At 37.0% G+C, this 21,840-nt stretch overlaps 1 protein-coding gene across 1 annotated transcript in view; it reads left to right on the top strand.

Moving 5' to 3' along the window:
* The window catches only part of COL25A1 (collagen type XXV alpha 1 chain), a 298,151-nt gene that overhangs the window by 147,973 nt on the left and 128,338 nt on the right, over positions 1-21,840 (top strand). The window contains exons 3-4 of the mRNA XM_059844248.1: positions 4,079-4,123; positions 6,196-6,203. Coding sequence (XP_059700231.1) covers positions 4,079-4,123; positions 6,196-6,203 — 53 coding nt within the window. The remainder of the gene's footprint in view (positions 1-4,078; positions 4,124-6,195; positions 6,204-21,840) is intronic.

Below are 21,840 nucleotides of genomic sequence, written 5' to 3'. Positions count from 1 at the left end.
CCACTGTAATTCTTTCCAAAATTAGGAGAAACTTGACATTCTAGATCAGCTGGTGACCAAATGGCCAAGCATTTGAGGTTCCTGGCAGGTGCTGATAGAGGAACTCTATGTCTCACCCACCAAATGTGGTGGGGGTTTAAATTTTTTTTTTTTTCTGTCTGCTGTTTCTGAAATGTAGATTTTTTTTTTTTCTGTAAATATATCAATAAATTTAAAGAGTACAGGTGGTTTTGTCCATTTTGTGCAGTGTGAGAGGGTTTTTTATTTGTGGCAGTTTTTTGTTTGTTTGACAGAATCTAATGGTAGGTAAGAGCTACTTTTTGAGTCACTGACATTTTGTGCTTGAGAAGATAAATTTAGATAAATACTTGACTTCTGGTTTCAATTAACTTTAGTTTCTTTCAATTCCAAAATTCTCTTCATAAATATGGAATAGCAGTGGCATTATTTTTTTTTTAATTTAATGGAAAAAAATCTTTTCTAAATTTTCTGTTGATAAGAATTAGTTTCATAAACAGTTTTGGAAGAATAAAATAATTTCAGATATTTTTTCAGATATAATAATATAATTTCAGATATAATTCAACTAAATTAGGTTGAAAATGAAAACCAAGTAGTCTGGCCTTTTATTGTAACTCCCTACAGGTAAGTAAATGTAGTGATCCTGGAAAAACAGTGTTTAGCCAAAGTTGGCTGCTATAAACAAGCTTTTGCTTATTGCTCAGTATCATTAGTGTTTATTAACCACTCCACTTCGCTGAGATTCAAACTCCAATTTTTTTTCCTAATATTTCTGTTTTTATTATGAAAATATAATTTAAAACAAAATACCCTTAAAATAATCTGGAATAAATTCAGTTCAGCGTAGACATTTCTGATATTTTTGAAGGGACTTTTTTTTACCCCAGGCAGGAAAGTTCAGAGTAGTTGTGTCATGTTGAGTGTTTTGTGCAAGCTGTAAAAATCTGTGGACTTGATGTAAGCTGACATTGTCCATAATACAACTTTATTCCCTTCTCCTTCTTCTGTGATGAGTCTCCACCAAATCCTCCAATTAGTGCAAAGTTATAAAATTATAGACAGATGGAAAATTAGTATTTATAGAAAAATGCCCGCGGATTTGATAGCTTGAAACTCTTGCAGCTACAGATGATGTGTTAGCAGTTGAGACTTAGAGAAGGCAGCCTGTTCAGGAAAACATGAAAGCTTGTGTACTTTCTGAAGCAGTAGGTCATCTAGCAATGACCATAAATTTCAGAGTTGGTTTTCTGTGAATTGAAACCATCTGTGGCAAAAAGTTTAAAATGAATTCGTTTGTATTGGTAAAATGTAAGTAAACAGATAAATACACAGCAATTATTTCCTCAGATGATTATCAAAATCAAAAAAGTTTGCAAGATCCATCTCTTGGCTCACAATTAATTAGAGTTTTGCAAATGCCACCACCTTGAATAGTCCACAAATCAAAAAAGTTTTAATGAGAGAGAAGAGATACCTGTCACTCAGTGGCCCTTAAATACTGTTGGTCTGATGTTCAGGGGCAGTGGTATGGTTTCATTAATATTGGTCTAAGTCCAGAGTAATTTTCCTAACCTCACAGTGTGGTTACTTTGGAAACATAATAATAACAGTAATTTTTCTGATGATTCACATATTTAAATCTAATAATCTTAGAATAACATCTTAGAAGGGATCAACATTTGATGACAAAGGAAAGAGCTGAACTGGAGCTGTTTTTTGCTGTCCCTGTATACAGCTAAACTAGCAAGAGTGCTCTATGAAAGTCTGGTTTCCTGGACAGATTTCATTCTTTCCTAAAATTCATAGCTTGAAGTGACCTTCAGGATTTTCTCTTAGTGACTTTAATGTGTTTTGCTGGTGTGTAGCCAAAATTTTTACTTTCCAAATGCTGTTCCTTTCTCAAAAGCAAACCTGGTAGTAGACTTGTTTGTGTGTGTGTGCACACCTATAGCACAGTTGAATTTAAATAAAATAAAATATCACCACCCTGTTTAGGAGAATGTTATTGCTATATGCACAATGACATGTCATTACCTGGAGAACATTCTAAGTTTCTCCTGCACGTCCATGTTCTTGTTGAGTCCAAGTTGCTCTACATCTGTGTTGTGAGCTTGGGTAGAGCCCAGGAAATCTCCCCAGAGGGCCTCTGCAGGGCTGTATGCATGCAGGGGGACTCTGAGAAGTTTTGGTGTTGTGGGGGGAGGAAAAAAGGAGGTGCAATATAGAAACTTTCTGTGTCTGTAACATTCTATTCCCTGTGTAGGAAGTTTTTCTAGATATCCCTTGCAGGATGCAGTTGCAAGATTCTCCCATACTTAAATGTCACTTTTGCTATTTTCCATGGTGCTAAAGTATTCGTGCCACTGATTCTGAATATCCCGTGCCATTCTTGCCTTGTATGATATTGTTGTCTTAAGCTTCTGTTGCATCATGCCACTAGTGTAATTTTTGGAACAGGCAAGAAGGATTTTAGTCAAATTTATGATGCTCTGTTAGGAGTAAACCTCCCTACATTCAAGACAAAAGCTACTTTTTTATATTATTCCTCTTCCTTTTTCCTTTCTCCTCCTTTTCCTCCTCCCTTCTCCCTTCTCTTTTCTTCTCTTCTCCCCTCTTCATTTTCAAAGAAAGCAATGGTATTTTATTCACCTGGACAATGAATACTGTTTCATATGTGTCTTGAAATTGTTTCACTAATGCTACTTATCAGCATCTTAGTCTTCTAAGCCAGATTGCTGCAAATATAGGATGCAAAGCTATTTAAAAGCTATGGCATGTTGCTTCAGATGATTTGTAAAGTTTAAAGTAGCAGGCCATTTGCACAAAGCCACCTGTGCATCTCATATCCATTACAAACGGTGAGAGCCAGCCACAGCAGAGGTACTTGTGCTCCTGCACGCCTCGCTGCTTCTGGAAATTCCACCCGTGCGCTCGCCTCTCTTCTGCAGCTCTGAGAGTCCCACCTGTGGTTCTCTCTTCAGAGCAGCCAAGTTTCAGGACTTGTGTCACCCCCACAGCTGCTGCTTCTCCTCCAAGCTGGATGTGGAGAAGTGCAAGTGTTCTCTCCTGGCACTTTCAGGGACAGTATGTCAAGGTTACCAAGTAGAGGGGGGAAAGTGTTTGCAGTCTGACACCCAAGATCGGCAGTTTTTGGAAAAAGATATTGAAGGCAGAAATGAAGAACAAAAAGGATTTATTTTTCCTTTTTGTTTTTTTTTTTTTTTTTTTACATTACATTACATGAGGTGACATTGGAGGCTGGTTGTAATATGTAAACATTTGTGGAGAAAGGACAAGGAGAAGTAAAGCCTTCTCAGCAAAAAGCAGAAAGACACTAAGCCATTGTGTTGGCTGATAAATAATGGAGGCAAAGTGCCGTACACTGGGTCTGGCAACATGTACATTGTTGTTAAATGTTTGGGGGATGGCAAGCCAGGTGGTGATTTCTTCATCTCTTGCATGTTTTCAGATAGAGGCTGAAAGCAGATTCTAGAGGATTTACTCTTACAAATAAATACTAATCTTTTGGCTTAATACAGGAATAGTTTAATAAAACTTAATGTCCCACAATATATTTGGTTTAGGATGACTACAGCTATTCTGAGGAATATAAAGACATTTTTGAGAGAAGAAAAGGAACAACTTCTGTGGGGTTCATGGTGGAAGGCATGAGAATTGACAGGCTTCAGTGCAGCGAGTTGGCCATAAAGAAAATTGTTCCACTTGTCAGAACAGTGAAATATTGGGGTGAAAAAAAAGCCTGTGGAAATTGCAGTAAAAATTTAGATGTGTTTAACTTTTTTCTTGAAAAAGAGGGACAAACTGGATGACCTTTAAAGTTTCTCCCAGCCTTTTTTCAGGGAGCCTGTAGTGGGTACCACAGCTGTCAAATTTATTACAAACTTCCTAAATCTTATTTGGGTTATCTTTTACCTCTGCTCAGCCAAAGTCTCTGAACATCATGTAGTAGATCAGTCTAATGCCCTTATATCCAAACAAATTATATTCTAAATTTAATTTCAAGGGGAAAAGTTACTATCCACCATCTTCTTTTTAGGTCCTCCAGGGAAAAGAGGTAAGCGGGGAAGAAGAGGAGAGACTGGTAAGTTTTTAATTTCATAAGATCTGTTGTCATGTGATGTCTGTTTTTGTGAGGATGCATACCCAGCATGCCTTGATTTTTAGTTGTACTGCACGTGTGCCCTGAAAAAGAAATCTGAAACTTCTCTGGTAAAATGTTGTGACCCTTGGCATGTATCTGGTGGTCTTCTAGATATTTCTCTAGTCTTGGGCACCCATAATTTGCAGGCACACTTCATAATGCTCAACAAACCCTTCAGGGGTGTTCTCACACATGCAGAAGTTAGAATAACTCCATATGAGTCAGTAGTTGGAATACCGTGTCAGTGTTACATCAGGTCCCTTTGGTTGGAGGAGAACAATTTTATAAGGAATTAACAAAGGAAATAAAATTTCTTGTGTTGAGAATGTTGATAATCAGGGACATAATGTGATAAGTAGACTACTCTGCATGAGAGAAGTTTTACAGAAATGAGCAGTTAAGTTCTAACAGAAATAAGAAAAACATTTGTTGGTTTGTTACCCTTTACCAGGGAGGTTGCTGTTGATAGAAACCTGCTGCTGGTGTGTAGATTGAAATTTCATTTGAGGCAAAGTTAGGAGATGCTGAGCACCTCTTGCTGTTGACATTCACAGGAATTGAATCAATTACGTTGCGGGATTGAGTTTTTCATCAAGGTGAACTTTCTGGAGGCAATGCAGTAGAAAATGAGCATTTCTCTTCTCCTTGGCTGTTTTGTCTAATCTGCCAGCTAGGAAAGTCTTCCAATCAACTTGATCTCTGTAAATCTTCTATAGCCTTTCTTATCTATGTAAATGATAATTTATCTGGCTCTTAAAAACTATTTGCATATCTTCCTGAATCACTAAAAACAAGTGAATCACAAAACTAAAACCGAGCCCTGCCAAAAGTTGATACAAATCACCTTTGTGTTTCCATTCAGTGCTGTCTTGGTATCTGCTTCAGAGAAAGAGGCTATGATACAGAGGGAAATTCTGTGGTTGAAGATTGAGTTACAAATGATCCTGGAAATTACTTTATGGGATGCTCATTGATTCATTTTAAATCTGGAATAAACACGTGGTAAACTATTAATAAAGGAAACGGATCTCTCATTTAAAAACAGACCTCCACCTTAAAATGCTGTTTAAGAATGTTTGCCAGAATAACAAAATTACCTTAGTTGCTGGACAATAAAAGTTGCATTGTTAAAACCAAAAGGCTGTCAGTATTAAAAGCAATCTCAAAGTACAGCTGCTGCTGTTTTATACTCCTTTTGCACTTCACTTTATTCAGAAATTAGAGAGAGGCATAAAAGCTTAATGAAATGCCATTGATTTGGGAGCTGCAGCTGCTCACCTTAATAAGACTGAAATAGTAGATTTGATTTGTGGCCCTTTGATAATGTTTCCAAGAACTGCTACACAAAAGTCTTTGAGGTCTAAATAATTGAAAAAATGTGCAAATATCACTTCACGAAGTGTGACATTTTAATGGGGAGCTTTTTATATGTGTGCCTTGAGAGAGGAAGGCGATGAAAATAAAGTTCAGCACTGTCAGGTGGCCACTGAAACGTCCCCTCACAGGCAAAGTTGGAAGTCTGGAAGATGCTGGTACACATATTCTTGACAAGATGCCCAGGTTAAATGCCAAGGGTACTTTGTGCAATTCCGCAGCCAACCTCTGATCCAGTGCTCGCTGTGTGGTTAACTGAAACTGGTGGTGGTTACATGTGCTTTATGTGGAGCCTGACAAAATGAATTGTATCCATGGCTGGTATTTTTGGACTGGCATGAAATTGCATGGAAATAGATGGAGAAGCAACTTTCATAAGCTTGCATGACTGTTATTGAAGATTTGTTCAGGTAAGTGCATGCATTTAGGCAGTAGTCATACTTACAAATTTCAGAGCACTACCAAAGCACAAGATTACTTGTTTGGGAAAATGTATGCCCTGTATTACCAGTGCTGCTCACTGACAATCCCAAGGCCTTGTGCTTGACTGTGTGTGTCTTTCTTCAGTAACTTCATAAGCTTACGTGTTCTTTTTTCTCTTTTTTTTACCCTTTTTTCCCCTCTCCCCCGCCCCACAGGACCTCCTGTAAGTACAGTGATACATTGTTGGTTCTTCCAGAATCAGGCAGAAATCTGTTAGATCCTGTTAAGTTATCAGCGTGATAAAATGATCATGTATACTCAAGAGGGAATTTTGGCATTTATACATGCCCTGTATCTTGGAGCTGAATAATTTAATCAGGAAGTTGGTTAAGAAAAGAGTCTCTAAACCTAAAGCTTTATGTTCAGCGCTCCAGATTGCCATTTGGATTCACAACTCCATGTAAGTATGTTATGTTCATTTTGCCTGTGACTTCATAACAGATACTTTACTGAAGTATGAAAATGTGTGAGTATCCTATCTTAAGCCCAAACGTGGCCAGTTTTGCTGGGTAGTAACTTCCTGTGCATTTAGCACAAAGTTGTGGGGTACAGGCTCCCTGTTCTTTAGAGGCATGGAGGCTGTCCAGCTCATTTCACTGTAATTGCTACTGAAGCAAATAAGTTATTGTGTAAAATTATTGTTAAATAGTGCTACTCCATTTAGTAAGTAGATTGAATCTTCTTGTGAGAAAACGTTTTCTCTCTTCTAAGATTTTGAGGTTGTTTCATTTTTTACTTGGGTTTTTTTGTATGTCTTTTGTTTGCTTTTTTGTATATTCCCAGAGTAAGTCAAAAGTCTGACTTGAAGGACAGGACTAAGCACATACTTCTCAAACCTTTGTATCAGTCATGCCATCCATGTGCATCATAGGGTGTAGGAATGCGACTGTTTATGTTTTTTTCCTTAATAGATGCAATATTTCCACAATATTTTCAAGACCCTGTCATCTGCCTATTATATGACACATGCATGTTTAAGAATATTTAATTAATGTGTTGAATTCCTGCTGTGACCTAAAGATTTTACTGTAAGCTGCATATATTGAGTCGTGATATAACTTACCCTTTTAAGACTTTGACCATGTGCTCAGCAATTCATAGTGACAAATTCATTTAACAAGCCATCAATGAAAAGCCAGGCTTAATGCATAAAGGTGCTGTTTATTTGCAAGAAACACTGTTTTCCCCAATTTCTTTTGCAGTCCTCCTGTGAAACACAAAGAGCAAACATAAATAATGATATGAGCTATTTTCCTGTACCAAGGCAATGTGGCATGAGTTCACTATATGCCTCATTAAAAATCTCTCTGACTTTAGCTCCCCACTGCTTCAGTATAGATACATTAAAAAAACCCAAACAAGTAAACAATCCCCCCAAAATAAGTTGTAATCTTGGCAGTATTAGCACAAACCTGAAATAGGTTCCAAAACTGAATAATTTTAAGAAGTAGTGACTTTAAATTCCAAGTTTCATACTTGAAACCTTTGAAACTTCATATTGCTGACAGGCAGCAACGGTTTAGGTTGTTACAAGGCATAAAATAGTGTAGTTTCTCTTCCTAATTCATTTCTATTTGCATAGACACTGGCTAGGGGCAACTGTTGTGAACTTAAGTATTGTTTTCACCTGGGAGACTGTGGTAATAGTTTTCATTTAAAATATCAAATATTTGTATATCCCACATTAAACTGGAGAATTAGGTGTATGTTGTACTTTCAAAGGCTGCCACAGTTGCTCTGTTTATTTTCCTTGTACATGACTACTGAGTGGCACATGTAGTAGCAGTCAGAGGCTGGGGATTTTGAATATTTTTATGATCTTTTACAGCAATCTCAGATTTCTTCTTTGCCATCTATGTTCTAGTGGAATCTAATACTTTATTGCCTAAGCACTAAACCCTTTTTTTTTTAATTAACTGCATATTGCCTGTCAGTTGACATGGATAATTCTCTTCATAAAACCCAGTATTTCAGTGGGCATCAGAAGTAGCCAGTAGCTTTTTAATCAGAGGGTTTATATAAGTTAAACCACATAATTTCCATTGCCAAAGACTCGTTTCTTCACTGTGTAGTACCCAACTCATGTTTCTTGATTTGAAATATCATCACATGCAAAAAAGTCAAGCAATACACAAATTATAATTTCCTGGTAATGTACTCTGCATGTTTGTTATGTCGTATGTCATGACTGTGTTGTTAATGTGTCATACCATTTCATCTCATTCAACCAGGGTCCACCAGGGCGAAATGGCTATCCGGTAACTCATCATATATTTTTGATAGCAATTTATGGTTTCTCTGAAATCCTGTTGGTATAGTTTGGTTTCTCTTTATTACTGTCAAAAGGACTCTTTTTTTTGTTGTTTTGTTTCTCAGATGTCTGGAAAATGCAGGATTTCCCTTCAAAAACAAAGCAAAATAAAGAGCTTGTGACGAGTTTCCAGAAAGAACCAGACTATTTACAATGCATAAATGAGATGCACTGCTTGTTTGATGTTGTGCATATTTTGTGTTGAGTTTCTTCATTCTTGCATACAAAATTCATAATTAATTAATTGAAAAGCTTACTAAGATACTGCATCTCAATTTTCCGTATTAGAAAGCTGTAGTGTTGCCATATGGAACCTCTGAGTCCTTATGGAACCCCTGACTCCTTTCTTTTAATTCTCTCCTGTTTCACTTGACTGCGTTGTTCAATGCATTTTGAGCAAAGTAAAGTGTTATGACAGAGGTCCTAGCAATTAGCTGCAGTGACTATCACAGAGTAATTTTTGATAATGGATACAATTCATTTTTCTGTCAGTTTCATTCATATCTTTAGCATTCATTGCCTAAAAATATATATATATATATATATATATGAAATAATGCATCTTTCTAGAATCTGTTAATAATACATTTCTTTCTAGTAGTCAGGCAAACTGTCTGCAGTGTCCCATTCATTGAAAGAAGTATATGCCTGCTGTCACATGGGTATTAGAAATCAAGTGACTAAATGTGATAATATATGATATAGTGACTGTTGAAATATAGTAATGATCTTATTTATAGCACTTAATAGTGGAGCTTAAAGGGCCCTCACAGGCTGATTTGCCCCTGTTTTTCAGACAAAATATGTGTAATTTTTCAGTGTGTTTTAAAAATGTTTCCATTGGTAAAATATAAATTGTACACCTTCAGTACCTGCAATTAGAGAATTTTGTAGAATCACAGACTCTCAAAATGGTTTGGGTGAGAATGGAAATTTTTGGAGAATTTAGTTCCAATCACTCTGCCATGGGCAGGGGCACCTTCCACTAGACCAGCTTGCTCAAATCCATCCAGCCTGGCCTTGAACACTTAGAGGGATTGAGAACACTTCTAGAGATGAATCATCCATAGCTTCTCTGGGCAATCTGTTCCAGTAGTTCACCACTCTCATAATTTAAAAATTCTTACTTCTATCCAATATCAACTTTTTTTTAGTTAAAAGTCTTCACCCTTGTCCTGTCACTACAGATCTTGGTAAAAAAAAGTATATTCCTCTACACCTTTTTTCATTTGATGCAGCCTATTTCAATGCTTTTACCTGGGCAGGCTCTGGAATTCCAGAGTGGTGTCACCCATGGGTCATGATCCAGTATCCATCTTTCAAATTACAAGTAGTTGGAAGTCAGCTGGTGAGGAACTGATCATCAGTATCAAGAAACTTGCTTGGATGTACTAAAACCATTATCAGGTTTCCGAGTCCACATTCCAATTTCTCTTAGAGTGATTGATCTGTGTAGGTGAGTAGAAGTTGTTTTCTTGAAGAGATTTGTTGTGGGATCTGAAAACAATGAAGGTACTTCAGAGCCATGGTATTGAAATTGCTGTTTCTAATGGTGTTGTTATGGGCAAACTTAGTCTGAATGCCTTTCTCCTCATGTGTGATGTGAACTGTCAGTAGTGCTTAGCACTTGATTGAGTGCTGCTTCTTACTGCTTGAAAATGACTGGGTATAAAATTTGGCTTTGCTTCCTGAACCTTGTCATGTGGCTGAATGTTTCAGTCTTTTCAGTCACAGTCATACTCTCCTGCTTTGAATGGGAAATATGTAACTGCAAGTGCCATGTACTTGAAAAGTATCTTTACAGCCCTGTAGAGGTCTATTAGTAGGCTATTCGTGTTCTGAGGTATTTCTCCAGAGTCTTTTGTAGCTCCATAAGAAGCCTTTTTGCTTAAATCTGTATTGGGTTTTATGGGATAGTCTGTGAGGATAGTGAGGTATATGTGCCACATGTAACCTAAACCTGGTGTAGCTCTCTCACAAAAGCAAGTGGCTGTTTTCTCCAAGGCTTAAGTGTTCTTTGAATGTGTTCATTCTAGTTCTTAAAGATACTTTAAGAATAATTATAACAGTGAAAGGAATTACAGTCAGAAATCTAAGTGCCCAGGAAGATACATCATCAAAAATCAATAAAATTAGGTGGGGTTTACTGCTAATGAGTAACACAGTTATTAAGGGGATTAGAAACAATTATCTGACTAACTGGTTATTATTTAAGGCACCAGGAATATGAAATAAGTGTACACTGGTGCAACTCTTTTTTTTTCCCTCATAACAAGCTATGTATAACAGACAGTGACCAAATTCAGACTTGTAACCCTTTCAGCTTGAGTTCAAAATTGAAATAGACCATCACATCTACTCAAATAAAAGAGGGAAGAGTGCACAAGCATTGGAGAATGAGATGACAGGCAGCTTTTGCAGGCATTTTGTATGACAATGTTGCTTTGCAAATAATTTTAGAACTTGGAAAAAAGTACACACACACACACATACACACACACACATATCCCCTAAAGAAAACCTACACCAAACCCTCTACCCCAAAATTACCCAGCTGCTAAAAAAAAAAAAAACATCTTGTGAATGCAGTGAGGAGGCCAAATAAACAAAGTGTTGGGTTTTTTACATTTCTAGGTTGAATGGGTAGCAGATTTTTACTGTTTTCCATTGAAAAAATGAAGCAAACAGAATTTTTTTCCTTAGCATTTTCCCAAGCTGGGCAAGATCAAGCTCAACATCCAAGCAAACCATGCTGGAAGTTGCCATGTGTGTGGTGATAAAGCTTCACTTCTTCAGAATTAAGTTTCAGAATATGGAAATACCCCCAGAGCATTTCTCCGTAAACAGAGAAATGTAGAAATTTCTCCTTCATCTCTCCATGACAGTCAGTCTGCAGAGCACTTTATGCATTTACAAGACTTTGAGGAGCTGTGGAGGGTCATGGCTGCTCCAGGTGACCGTGTGCCTTGTATTAAATCCCATTTCTTCTAACATCCTCATTTCATCTTCAAGAAGTATAGACAGATTCCTCTCCAATGTCTAAATTGGAGATTATGCTTCTGTAAGTGTCAAATATCATCACTTCATAAAACCTGAAATGTAGTTCTTTGAAATTTCACCTCTCCATTATTTTAAATTTTCCTAGCTCTCAAAAAACATGCCTCAAGATAGCAAAGGGGCAAAGCTTTGGAGTGCAGGTAGAAAATTTCAGTTATTCTGTAGCCTGATATTATTCCTTCTAGATTACAGAATGTCTTTGTCATCACACTTCTGATCTTTGCACCCATAAAAATTTGTCCCACTATACATTAAAAAAATAAGAAAAGCTTTTATCCTGTTCTGTAATGAATTTCAGGTTGCTGTTATGTCTCTGATTTTTCCTCACCTCATTTTCTCTTCCTATATCACAAAAGGCAAAGAGAATTCCAGGTAGAACAGTGAAGGGCATTTGTGTTGGAAAAAGTAGGCCTGGTGGGGAAGAACATGAAAACCACCCTTGTGAGAAATTGGTGAAAGGTTTTTTTTTACCATTCTGCTGTGTTGCTTTGTCTTTGATGGTGTTTCATATTTTCTTTTCTTCTGTGTCTCCAGTTAGAGACTGGGGCTACCTAGGCAAATGTGTAATAAGTAGCCATGTCTCTGGATATACATAAAATTAATTTCAGCCAAGTGCAAGTTTTTCTGCCTCAGATACAATGGCAACTCAGTTGCTGTAAAACAAATAGAATTGGAATAATCAAAAGAGAAGAAATGAGCAAAGATTGTGCATTTTTCATCTGTGATTAAACATAGCCTGTGGCAATGTTAAGCATTTTTGCAACAGTTGTATTTCTAATAGCTGATCAGCTCTCCTCTTTTTCAGAATCGTTCAAAAATATAAATGTCTAAGCTCAAGGAGCAACTATCTCAATTCTTTACCTTGCCCTGAGCATTTGGCTTGGTGATCCTATAGAAATTTTCCACTTCACAGCAATTTTTTTTCTTTCTCAACAGGTGTCTTCACAGACCACCTTTTATTTCTGGCATTTGCCCAAAGTAACTCTTAGACATATGGCAGCAAAACTTTTGCAATAAATTTCAGGTTAGGTAGTGAAACACTGATAACTATTTCAGGTTTTACTTCTTTTTTTTTCTTTTTAAATGAACGGAAAATTCAAAACATACAGAGTCTCAACAGCTTCTTTGTGCTGTGATTTCAGTATGTGTTTTCTCAGTTTCTGTGCTTTGTCTTTGTACTCAGTCCCAACAGAGGGGATTGCCATAGGAGACATCAGGTTTTCAGTTGATCTGTTTGCCTCAGACTCCTTGCTTGTTCTCAGGGAGTGGAGAGAGACATGAGTGGTCAGCTGTCCGTCTTAAAAGATACCTGGGTTTACAGATTTCTTTGTTTGGTACCACATAGAATAACAGTATCCTCAACAAACCTCAACACTGTTCCCAAACAGATGCTTCAGGTTTGACAAGTGTAGTGTTAAACTTGCTGCCCTGCAGGTTAGCTTTGTGATAGTTCTGTGCTATGAGAACCAGAGGAAGGTTGTAAAAGTGTGGTAAGTTTTGTAAACATAGTGTAGCTGAGGACACATGATACTATTCAGAAAACAAACTTCTAGTTCTTCCTAGAAATTGTGGGAGGATCTCTAAATCTGCATGGCTGAGTACTGACTGTGGCCTTTGTAATCACATCAGTCACATTCATACAGTAATGGGGTTTTATGACCTTTGGTTCTACAAAATAATATATGTTGCAACTCGCGAGTTTAATTTTTTCATATGCCAATATTTTCACAGTGATTGAAGATAATTATAAAAGATGATTCTAACAGAAGATTTTGAGACCTCAAAATGACAGTTGCTGTTAATTCTGTGTCACAGGAAAAAAGCAACACATCAGAACACATTCATTAGCCACTTACAAGGCAGTATCCATTTTGAATGAACTATGAGCTAAATCCTCTCATTCGTTACATTTGTGTAATGCTGACTGCATAAATAGGAGCAGGCAGTGTTTATTTCTGCAGCTCCTTGGAGGAAACTCAGAGAGCCCCAAGCTATTCCTTTTCTGTGACTACGACAGTGAAGGAACAACTTCCTCATCTGCAAAAGCCAGCAATATTAAAAGATATCTCTACCCATTTCTTCACTGAAAATTATAAAAATAAATTGCCATAAATAAGCTAAAGGAGAAAGTCCACATGGAGATTTAAGAAAAATTTTTGTGCTGCAGTAAATGCCTGTGTACATAGTGTCTCCTGCTTTTAATGTATTAAACTTCCTAAATTATTTGAGTCTGTTTCATACATAGCATTACAAATAAAGATGTAGAAAAACAATAGAAGAATGAAACAGCATTATGATAAAAAACCTCAGTAAATGATTAGTAATACAGACAATTGTTGCCATGTGCTGGATCCACCAAGACCCTCTTTGAACTGGCAATTTCCATCTCAGATGCGTGGATTCTGGTACTATAAAAATCCACATCTCTGTATGGGACTTTCTATTTGTCAGTGTGTGATTAAACACTGAGCACAAAATGCTAGGATACTGAAGGCTGGTGTGAGTCAGAACAGTTTTGATTCACAGCTGACGTCAATTCAAAATGACACAAACCCATATATCTATCAGATAAATAAAGATTTATAGCTGATGGTAGATAGATAGGGGATAGGTGTAATTTAAGAATTAAATGTATTTTTTCAGTGCTTTCCTCTGCAGACTTAGAAATTTCCCTCTTCTCTATCATAATAAAGCATGTGTAGGTAGAGAAAGGAATTAAGCTAGTTTGTCATTTTTTTGACAGCATACATACATTTCTGGTCTCTTTGGGCTACTCCACTGAGTTCAGCTTGGCAGCTTAGCAGGTGCCATGCAGAATGCTGTGGTTAATATCTTCACATTTATGCTTTGATAGTCTTAATTGATGCTTGAACTGTACCTGCGATCATTCACACTTGCTTTTCGTCAGGTCTGCCACTTGAAATTTTCCAGTCATTTCCTCCCAGTGCATGATGTAGCTCTCTGGTAGAATAGAACAAGCTTTACTTATGAAATAAACTACCTTGGAGCAAAATTTCGTGTTCCAAATGATTCTTAATTCTATATTTCACGTTTTCATGTTTGACAGTTGTGTGTGGATGTAGAGTGATTAACCAGTGGTGGTTAAAAATGCCTCTTGGAATTTGTCTGAACCATCACTTTCTCACAAGAAGCTTGGAAATTCAAAGACAAGGTTAAATCAATTACAGTAGAAATCCTGTATTTAATTACTTAATGGTTGGGCTTGATGATCTTAAGGGTCTTTTCCAACCTAAATGATACAATGATTCAGATTACTTCTGTCATAAATGTGAAGGAAAATCCTAAACTGCCCTTAAAGAATTCTTAAGTCATCAGTTCCTTGCCTGGAAGGGGAGTTACACAGATGATTCTGAGGTTTTCTTTCATGCTGGATTTTTAATTTTGATTTATGATACTCTGAATGATGTGTAAAACTGTATTACCCATACAGCTCCCAGGTGACTAATCCTATGTGGGAGTTTAAGTGCATTGTTAATCCTAGCAGAGGTCAAGGAGTGTAAAATTTCATTGTAGAAACTCGTTCCTGAATTACTAGACTAGGTGGTTGGATTCTGTGATTTCCAGAAAGTGCAGGGGGAAGATTTCCCTTGAAGCACTTCTGTTTCCCTCTGCAGTCAGTGTTCAGATTCTATTTAAGAGAGAGGTGATATGAGGAGAGGAACGTCTGGAGCAGGCAGTCACCTGAACTGGCTCTTCTTTACAAAGCTGAGTGAAGAAGTACTTCCCTACTGGGAATCAAATCATTCTCTGATACAGCTCTGCTGGGCCCCACACTGGACAGCGTCATTCAGTAATCACACAAAAATTATTTGGCTAGTGTTTGTCACGCTTAATCGGGTTCTCAGCTCTGTGGTTTTGGATTCCTTTTTCACGGTCAGGAGTTAGCTGGTAGATCAATGACTTTAAGTACTTTTTCCTCCATTGTGGGGATCTTGGGATGGACATATTTAGGGTGTAACTTTGCCTCTTGAACCACAGGGAAAATTCTAGGCTGTTTTTTGGACTGTTCTTACTTTCATTTTTTCACCTTTCTAGCTGTGCCTATTGAAATCAAGATTAGTTAATAACATTTCTGAAAGCAAACATGGTTGTCTGGAAGGAAAGATATATATGAGCAGTGTGGAATGTCAGTTGGAAGGTTTTTCCATGACTGTGTAGGATACAGATCATAAATGACCCCCAGAAAATAGTTTTCAGATATTTTTTGTTGTTGTTTTTATTTTGTTGGTTCCCTCTCCCTGCCCGCCCAATTTGGCTTTAGGTAAAGCAGTTAAGATTCATCATTTAGGCTAGTACTGAGAAAGTACTATAAAGTACTGACAATCTAACAGAGAACTATTGAGTTAAAAATTATTTTTGGGTTGTTTTGTACATTTTCATTATATAAATCCCAGTGTAAATGAAAGGAATTTAGCCCTTTGCTGCTTTGACTCATGAAAAACTGTCATGTGTGTGACCAGTCATGAGTTTGATGTAGAAATCAATTTCTTTCTGCCGCATGATATTCCAATGAAAATAAACTGCTGTTGGAAGGCTGAAATTCTAGCAAGTGAATAAGCCTAGGGAGAATTTGGAAATTTTCAGAAGTTAAACTATTTATCTGTTACAGTTCTTCATTTTATAGATCAATTACAGCTAAGATAAGCCAAATTTTAAGGGTAGACTCTTCTACTTCTCAGTACACAGACTTTTGTGAAACAGGAGTTGTATCACTACACTGGACTTAAGCTTACATTCAATTTAATGTTTTAGTTCAGTAGTATGAGATATGTACACTGAGGTTGTGGATTCCAGCAATTGGAATGATCTTGGTTTGCTACATGCAGTTAGTTTCTAAGGTTGATATTAATAATGGTACAGTTTTCTATTGGTGAGAGGGAACATTGAAAGAAAGTTCTCCAAAAGAAGCAAGAGTAGCATATAGCAGTTAAGTAACTTTTGTTATGCATAATGTAGTATTTGCATTCCTAGTCATTGAGAAAGTGCAACTGTAGCTTCCTTTTTTTAATAGAAAAAGGCACGAGTCAGACCTGTGGTTTTCATTCAGGTACTCTGAGTGATTAGTCAGTCTCCAAAGAGAAAATTACCTCAACATTTCCACTTCCAGCTGTGTGGATCAATTATCCTGATTTTTTTTCTGATCCACTCTGAATACTAGGTCTCTGCCCTTAGGGTATGTTAAGTATAATCTGGTATTGCCATCACATCCAAATTTTTTTCTCCCTAGATGGGAATGTGAGCAACCACTTTTTTTTTCTTTTTTTTTTTTTAATGCTGTCACCAGCTTCTGCCAAAATCCTTTTATAGTCCTGAAAGTAATATTTTTTATTACTTTCAGGACTATAAGAAGAAAGTAATATTTTTTATTTAGAGGTATTCATGTGAAGATCCACAAAATGTAAGAGAATAGTCTAGAGAGTTTGAGATTAAATGAACTCTAATGAGTTTGGTAAATGCTTGGATATTTTAAGTTGTTACACTGAACTGCATTCTGCCTTTGGATTTACCTTTTCAGCTCTGGTGGACTTCATTTTAACTTGCATAATTTGACTGAAACTAGGAAATAGCTGAGAGGAGTGTCTGATTTGCTGGAGTATGGCTCAGAAAGGTACAGAAAAAACATACTTGGATTTTCAAGTTTTCTTGGCTGGGGGTAGCCCACGTTCTTTTGTAGGTCAGATTTCAGGAACTTTTGCTTCCCTGGTTAAATGTTCTGTTGGTTGAATTTGCTTTTTCTGTGCAGCAGTTGTCAAGGAAGGAAGAAAGATTTCCTTTTGTGCAATGAGGATGTACTTGGACTTTAAAGGAAATTTAGAATCAAAGTAGTCCAGTGTTTTGTGTGACAGGCCATTAGGACTGAGGTCTTAGATTGATGGCACAGGGTATTAAGATGGTAAGTGAGGTACTATGCAGCTCCCCAGTTAATATATCTAATAAAAGCACAGACGTGGAAATAAAGCTGCTGTATGCCTGTCTGAGCACTTCACAGGCTTAATGATTTTGTTTTCCAAGTCACAGTAATAGAAGTTCCTTATGGAAAATGATGGTGATTCGTGTGAAATTTCTTTTTTCAAGAACCAGACATAGTCTTTTCTTGCAATACAAATTCTTTTCTTTGCTACATCCCTCTTTCCTTGTTAAACCGGGGAAATAGAACAGGTGGTGCATCATTAAAAAAATATATATAGGGAATTGTTTCAGGAAGAAAGAGTGAAAAAAATCTGTATTGCATTCCTGAATTCTGCTTTATTTCTGTGATTGAAATAATCTTTGTAAGTGTGCTTCCTGTAGTTTTTTCCATGATGCTTTATGCTTTTTGAGAATTTACTGATTCCAAGTCATTTTGGAGGTGGCATAGTGTTATACAGCACCAGCCATTGTTATACAGCACATTAACAAGTGATTTAGGTGTAATGCAATTAGAACAACTGGAGTGTCTTTAGATTAGCTGCATGCATGTTTGTGCCTTTTAAATCTCATAGGTAAATGCCAGAAGTATCTGAATAGACTTGCATGTAGGGAATTTTATTTTCCAGTATTTGACCACATATGGCAGTCCATAGCTGAAAGCACCTGCTTTGCAGTTTTAAGTTTTAATGTAGTGTATCTGCATGAGCTTTTTTCCCTCATGCTGGAATTCTTCAAACAAATCTTTCTTCAACCTAATGACAGTTGAAAGAGATTGTGGTTTTATCTTCGTGAGTTTATTCTTAAATGCTTCAGTACCTTGGCTCTTATTTTTGTTCTCTTTTAAACCCTTTGTTGTAACTGTGCTCTTTTATGGAGATGTATCCACTCCAGTTGATGTTCTTCATTGCAACTCAAATGAGAAGTGTCAATGGCAGCTGTATTTTTTCTTAATTCCCCGGGGGACTCATTCAGAATATTTGCCTCTCTAGGCAGATAAAAGGAGTGTGATGGTAGGATTCTTTGGTCCTAATGGAGCAAAAATTGTTTTATGTTCCTGCTCCTGAGTTTATCAATCTTCAAAAGCTGATGTTTCCACTGAGGCAAGGTGAAAAAATTGGTCTCTGAAGGTTACATCCATATGATACTGTGTTATGTACCCACTCTAATTTTATTTTTCCTTAATAGACCTTATTCCCTCTAATAGAAAAGATTTGTAGAGCCAAAAAACAGGTTGACTGAAAGAAGCTAAAGGGATTTTTTTTCCCACATTCTCTAAAGCTATCAAAACCCCGGTAATAAGAAAGATTGTTCTTTAAGAGGGTCTCAGTGATCAAATGGATTTGCTTCCATGGTGGTGTGAGTAGACATATTCTTCAGAATTACTCCAGAAGAACAAAAATCTAATTCATCAAAGTCAAAATGCCACAGCTGTTACAACAATCTATCTCCTACTGAAGGCTAGCCAGCTAATTTTGGAGAAATGACATTTTTCACAGTTTATTGTTTTCTCATCAACATGGCACCAACCACATCAAATACAATCACCCAGTGATGTTGGCATTGATGAATTAGCCATGTGCTTTCTATTTACGGATACAGGAGTTTCAATTTCTTTGGGTGAAAAGAGAAGTTTTAGGTAGAATGTAGGAGTTTTCTCTCTGTTCTGTGTGAATGTTTTCCGTGTTCAAGTACTTGTTAAGCTATGCTGGAATTCAGTAGCATAACTGAGTGTTTTTACAGAAACACATAGTTCTGCAAAACTTCACTGGACTGTTTCAATGGATTATGGATGGGTGAAGCATTTTGGCTTCATTTGTTGCCATAACTTGAACTATGTCGCTCTTACTCTTTCTGGGGTCAACAGTAGTTTCCCTCTGCAGTAATTTGTCATACAGATATGACTGTACAAATGTAGTAGATGCTGGTAAGAGGCTTAGGCTACAAGAAGGAAAACTACCTGGAAATAATCTTCTTGCTAGTCTGATGTATGAAGACAACAGAAGTACTCCACGGTTTGGGATTCACACTAATACAGGGCCCTTTTTAAAAAATATATTTGCAACATATACAGTGTTGGCCATGATAAACAGAAGCATGTCCACCCACACTGTTTGAGAAGAGGAAGTTCCTTCCAACTTGGATCTGTCCAGGTCTTTCTCATGATTCTTTTACATACAAATTTCAGTAGCAAGAGCAGCCACAGTGCTGAGATACTAAAAAAAAGCATCTGCACCACAAGAAACTGCCTTTCAGATCTCCTGCATAAACTATAAAAATAAAAAGTATCTTCGCAATTATTTTTTGTCTGTGAAACATGCTTTTGTAAAGCTGTGACAGTAATTTTTCTTGCACAGAACTCTTTGTACTCCCTTATTGTTACCATATGCGGAGTGTTTTTGCAGTTCAGCCACTCCCTGAATAGCCAAACTCTGAACAATTTCTTTTGTTCTTTAACTTGCTTATTTCTAGACATAGCCAGTCCATCTTATAATTGCAAAGGAATACTCTGTTAAGAGTAATCAGACTGCAGGTATGGCTCTCAGCTGAGAGTCTTGCAATGTAGAGTGATGTTGCTTCAAGAAGTTTTGGAAATGGTACCTGGCACTTCTGGTTTACTTTGGAATATTTAAAACTGTTCCTCATCTTCCATCTTACTCCATTATTGATAATTTTCATCCTCTAATTTAGGTTAATACGGACACTAGAGCCACTTTATGAAAGTCATGACTTCAGGTCACATGTCCATTTGTTTGTTTAAATTCAAAGTACCTTAAAATATGGAAAAATTCAAAAATTTTCTTTTATGTCACAAGATCAGCAAAATATGTGTTAGCTGCCACTTTTGCTCAGCAGATAACTATTATCATTGCCATATGGCTTTGCATGTACATGCTGCATATTTCTCTGCACTAAAGGCACTGCACTTGACAGGTGGATTAAAATGTAAATTTGAGTAACTTCTGGTTATGTTCAGGAATTCTCAATACTTAGAACCTAGTTTAGGCATGGTGTAACTTTTCTGGTTGATGGAGCCTTAATTGTGGTGTTGCAAGTCATCACTCTCCTGGTTTTATCAGGACGTGGCTTCCAGGACTCTTCTGTGCTTCCATGGTATGCTTTGAGAAACTTGCTGGTTTGGTAAAGGTGATCTTGTAGGAGTTTTGTACATGATGAGAGAGTTGATATGTGGCTTGCAAACAAGTGAGAGATGGCTGGGATTACAGGATAATTCTATCAAGGTATTAAGAAAGCCTTTCCATGAGAATGAAATCAGTGAGGTGTTTTTGGGAGGGTTTGTAGTTCAGATCTTGAATGATTAATTTTGCACCAGTGTTTTGAATGAGTCTAGGAAAAACAAGGTGTTTCTGAAGGCTGAATGTGATCAAGCCTCTAGTAGTTAGGATGGGGATACATAAGTTTCTGGTCAAGAAAATCAAGCAGCCTAACAGCACTGTCGATTTTGTTTTTAAAGAAACCACTTCATTTAAACCTCTGCATCTCTACCTCAGAACACAGTTATACTTTGCAATCTCCAGGTGATGATCCATCTAGCTGAATTTTATGTCTCAGGCAGTAACTGATACAAACTGCTTGAGGGAAGAATTCTGGAAACTGAAATTGGCTTTTTTTGAAGGAGCCTAGTAGTGCTTCATTTGTCATTGTCAGTAATTTTTCTTTTTGCAGTAAAGGGGTTTTAGAGAGGCTCAGCTCATCTTTCTTGTACTCTTTTAGTCTATTCTTTTTACAGTAAATTTTTCTCCTGCCCAAACGATGTGGATTTTTTTTGTTCATTTGATTGGAGTTTTTTTCAGTGATAACCTGACTGCTGGGCAGAGAGACTTGTTGCAGGTTGATTTAGTGCACTTTTCTTTTCCCACACATGGAGCAAGTGACTTCTGTACCTGGGCTGTTGTCTCCGACTGATCTTAACAGTAATCATTTTCAGTCGTTGAAAAAGAAGCGATAATGTTTCATCAATAGAAGAGATTTAGCTTGTTGATGATCTGAACTGTGCTTATTGTTCACATAGCTCTAAAGCAAAATTTCGCTAAAGAGGAATTTCATCAGACTTGCTAGGAATTATATACCCTTCCTAGGAATACTGTATTAAATCCAAAAAAAGCATCCTTGGTAAACCTGTAATTAAACAAAGGGGAAAAAAAGAAATCAATACATCCTTGAAAGAAAGAAACAATTAAAATGAATAATTTCTATCATGATGAGAAAACCTGACAGTGGTGGGGTTGTTTTTCACTTTTATCAATCTAAGACTGAAATGGGTGTGTTGAAAAGGCAGTGTGTCCTCTTTCACCTCACCAGAGCTTAGATGGGATGATGTGCAAGCCTGCAGCTTGAGACAGATTCTCTTTTTTTTTTTTTTTTCCCTCCAGATAGGTATTTTTAAGCTCAGTCTGACATAGTAACTGGCATGCTACTCATAAAGCTGCTTTGAAGCTGATGTGTGTTTTCTCCTGAATCTCCAATTGTGTGTGTATTAACA

This window comes from Haemorhous mexicanus, chromosome 4 (genome assembly GCF_027477595.1).
Source record: "Haemorhous mexicanus isolate bHaeMex1 chromosome 4, bHaeMex1.pri, whole genome shotgun sequence".
Lineage (NCBI taxonomy): Eukaryota > Metazoa > Chordata > Aves > Passeriformes > Fringillidae > Haemorhous > Haemorhous mexicanus.
This window is presented reverse-complemented; position numbering and strand designations above follow the sequence as displayed.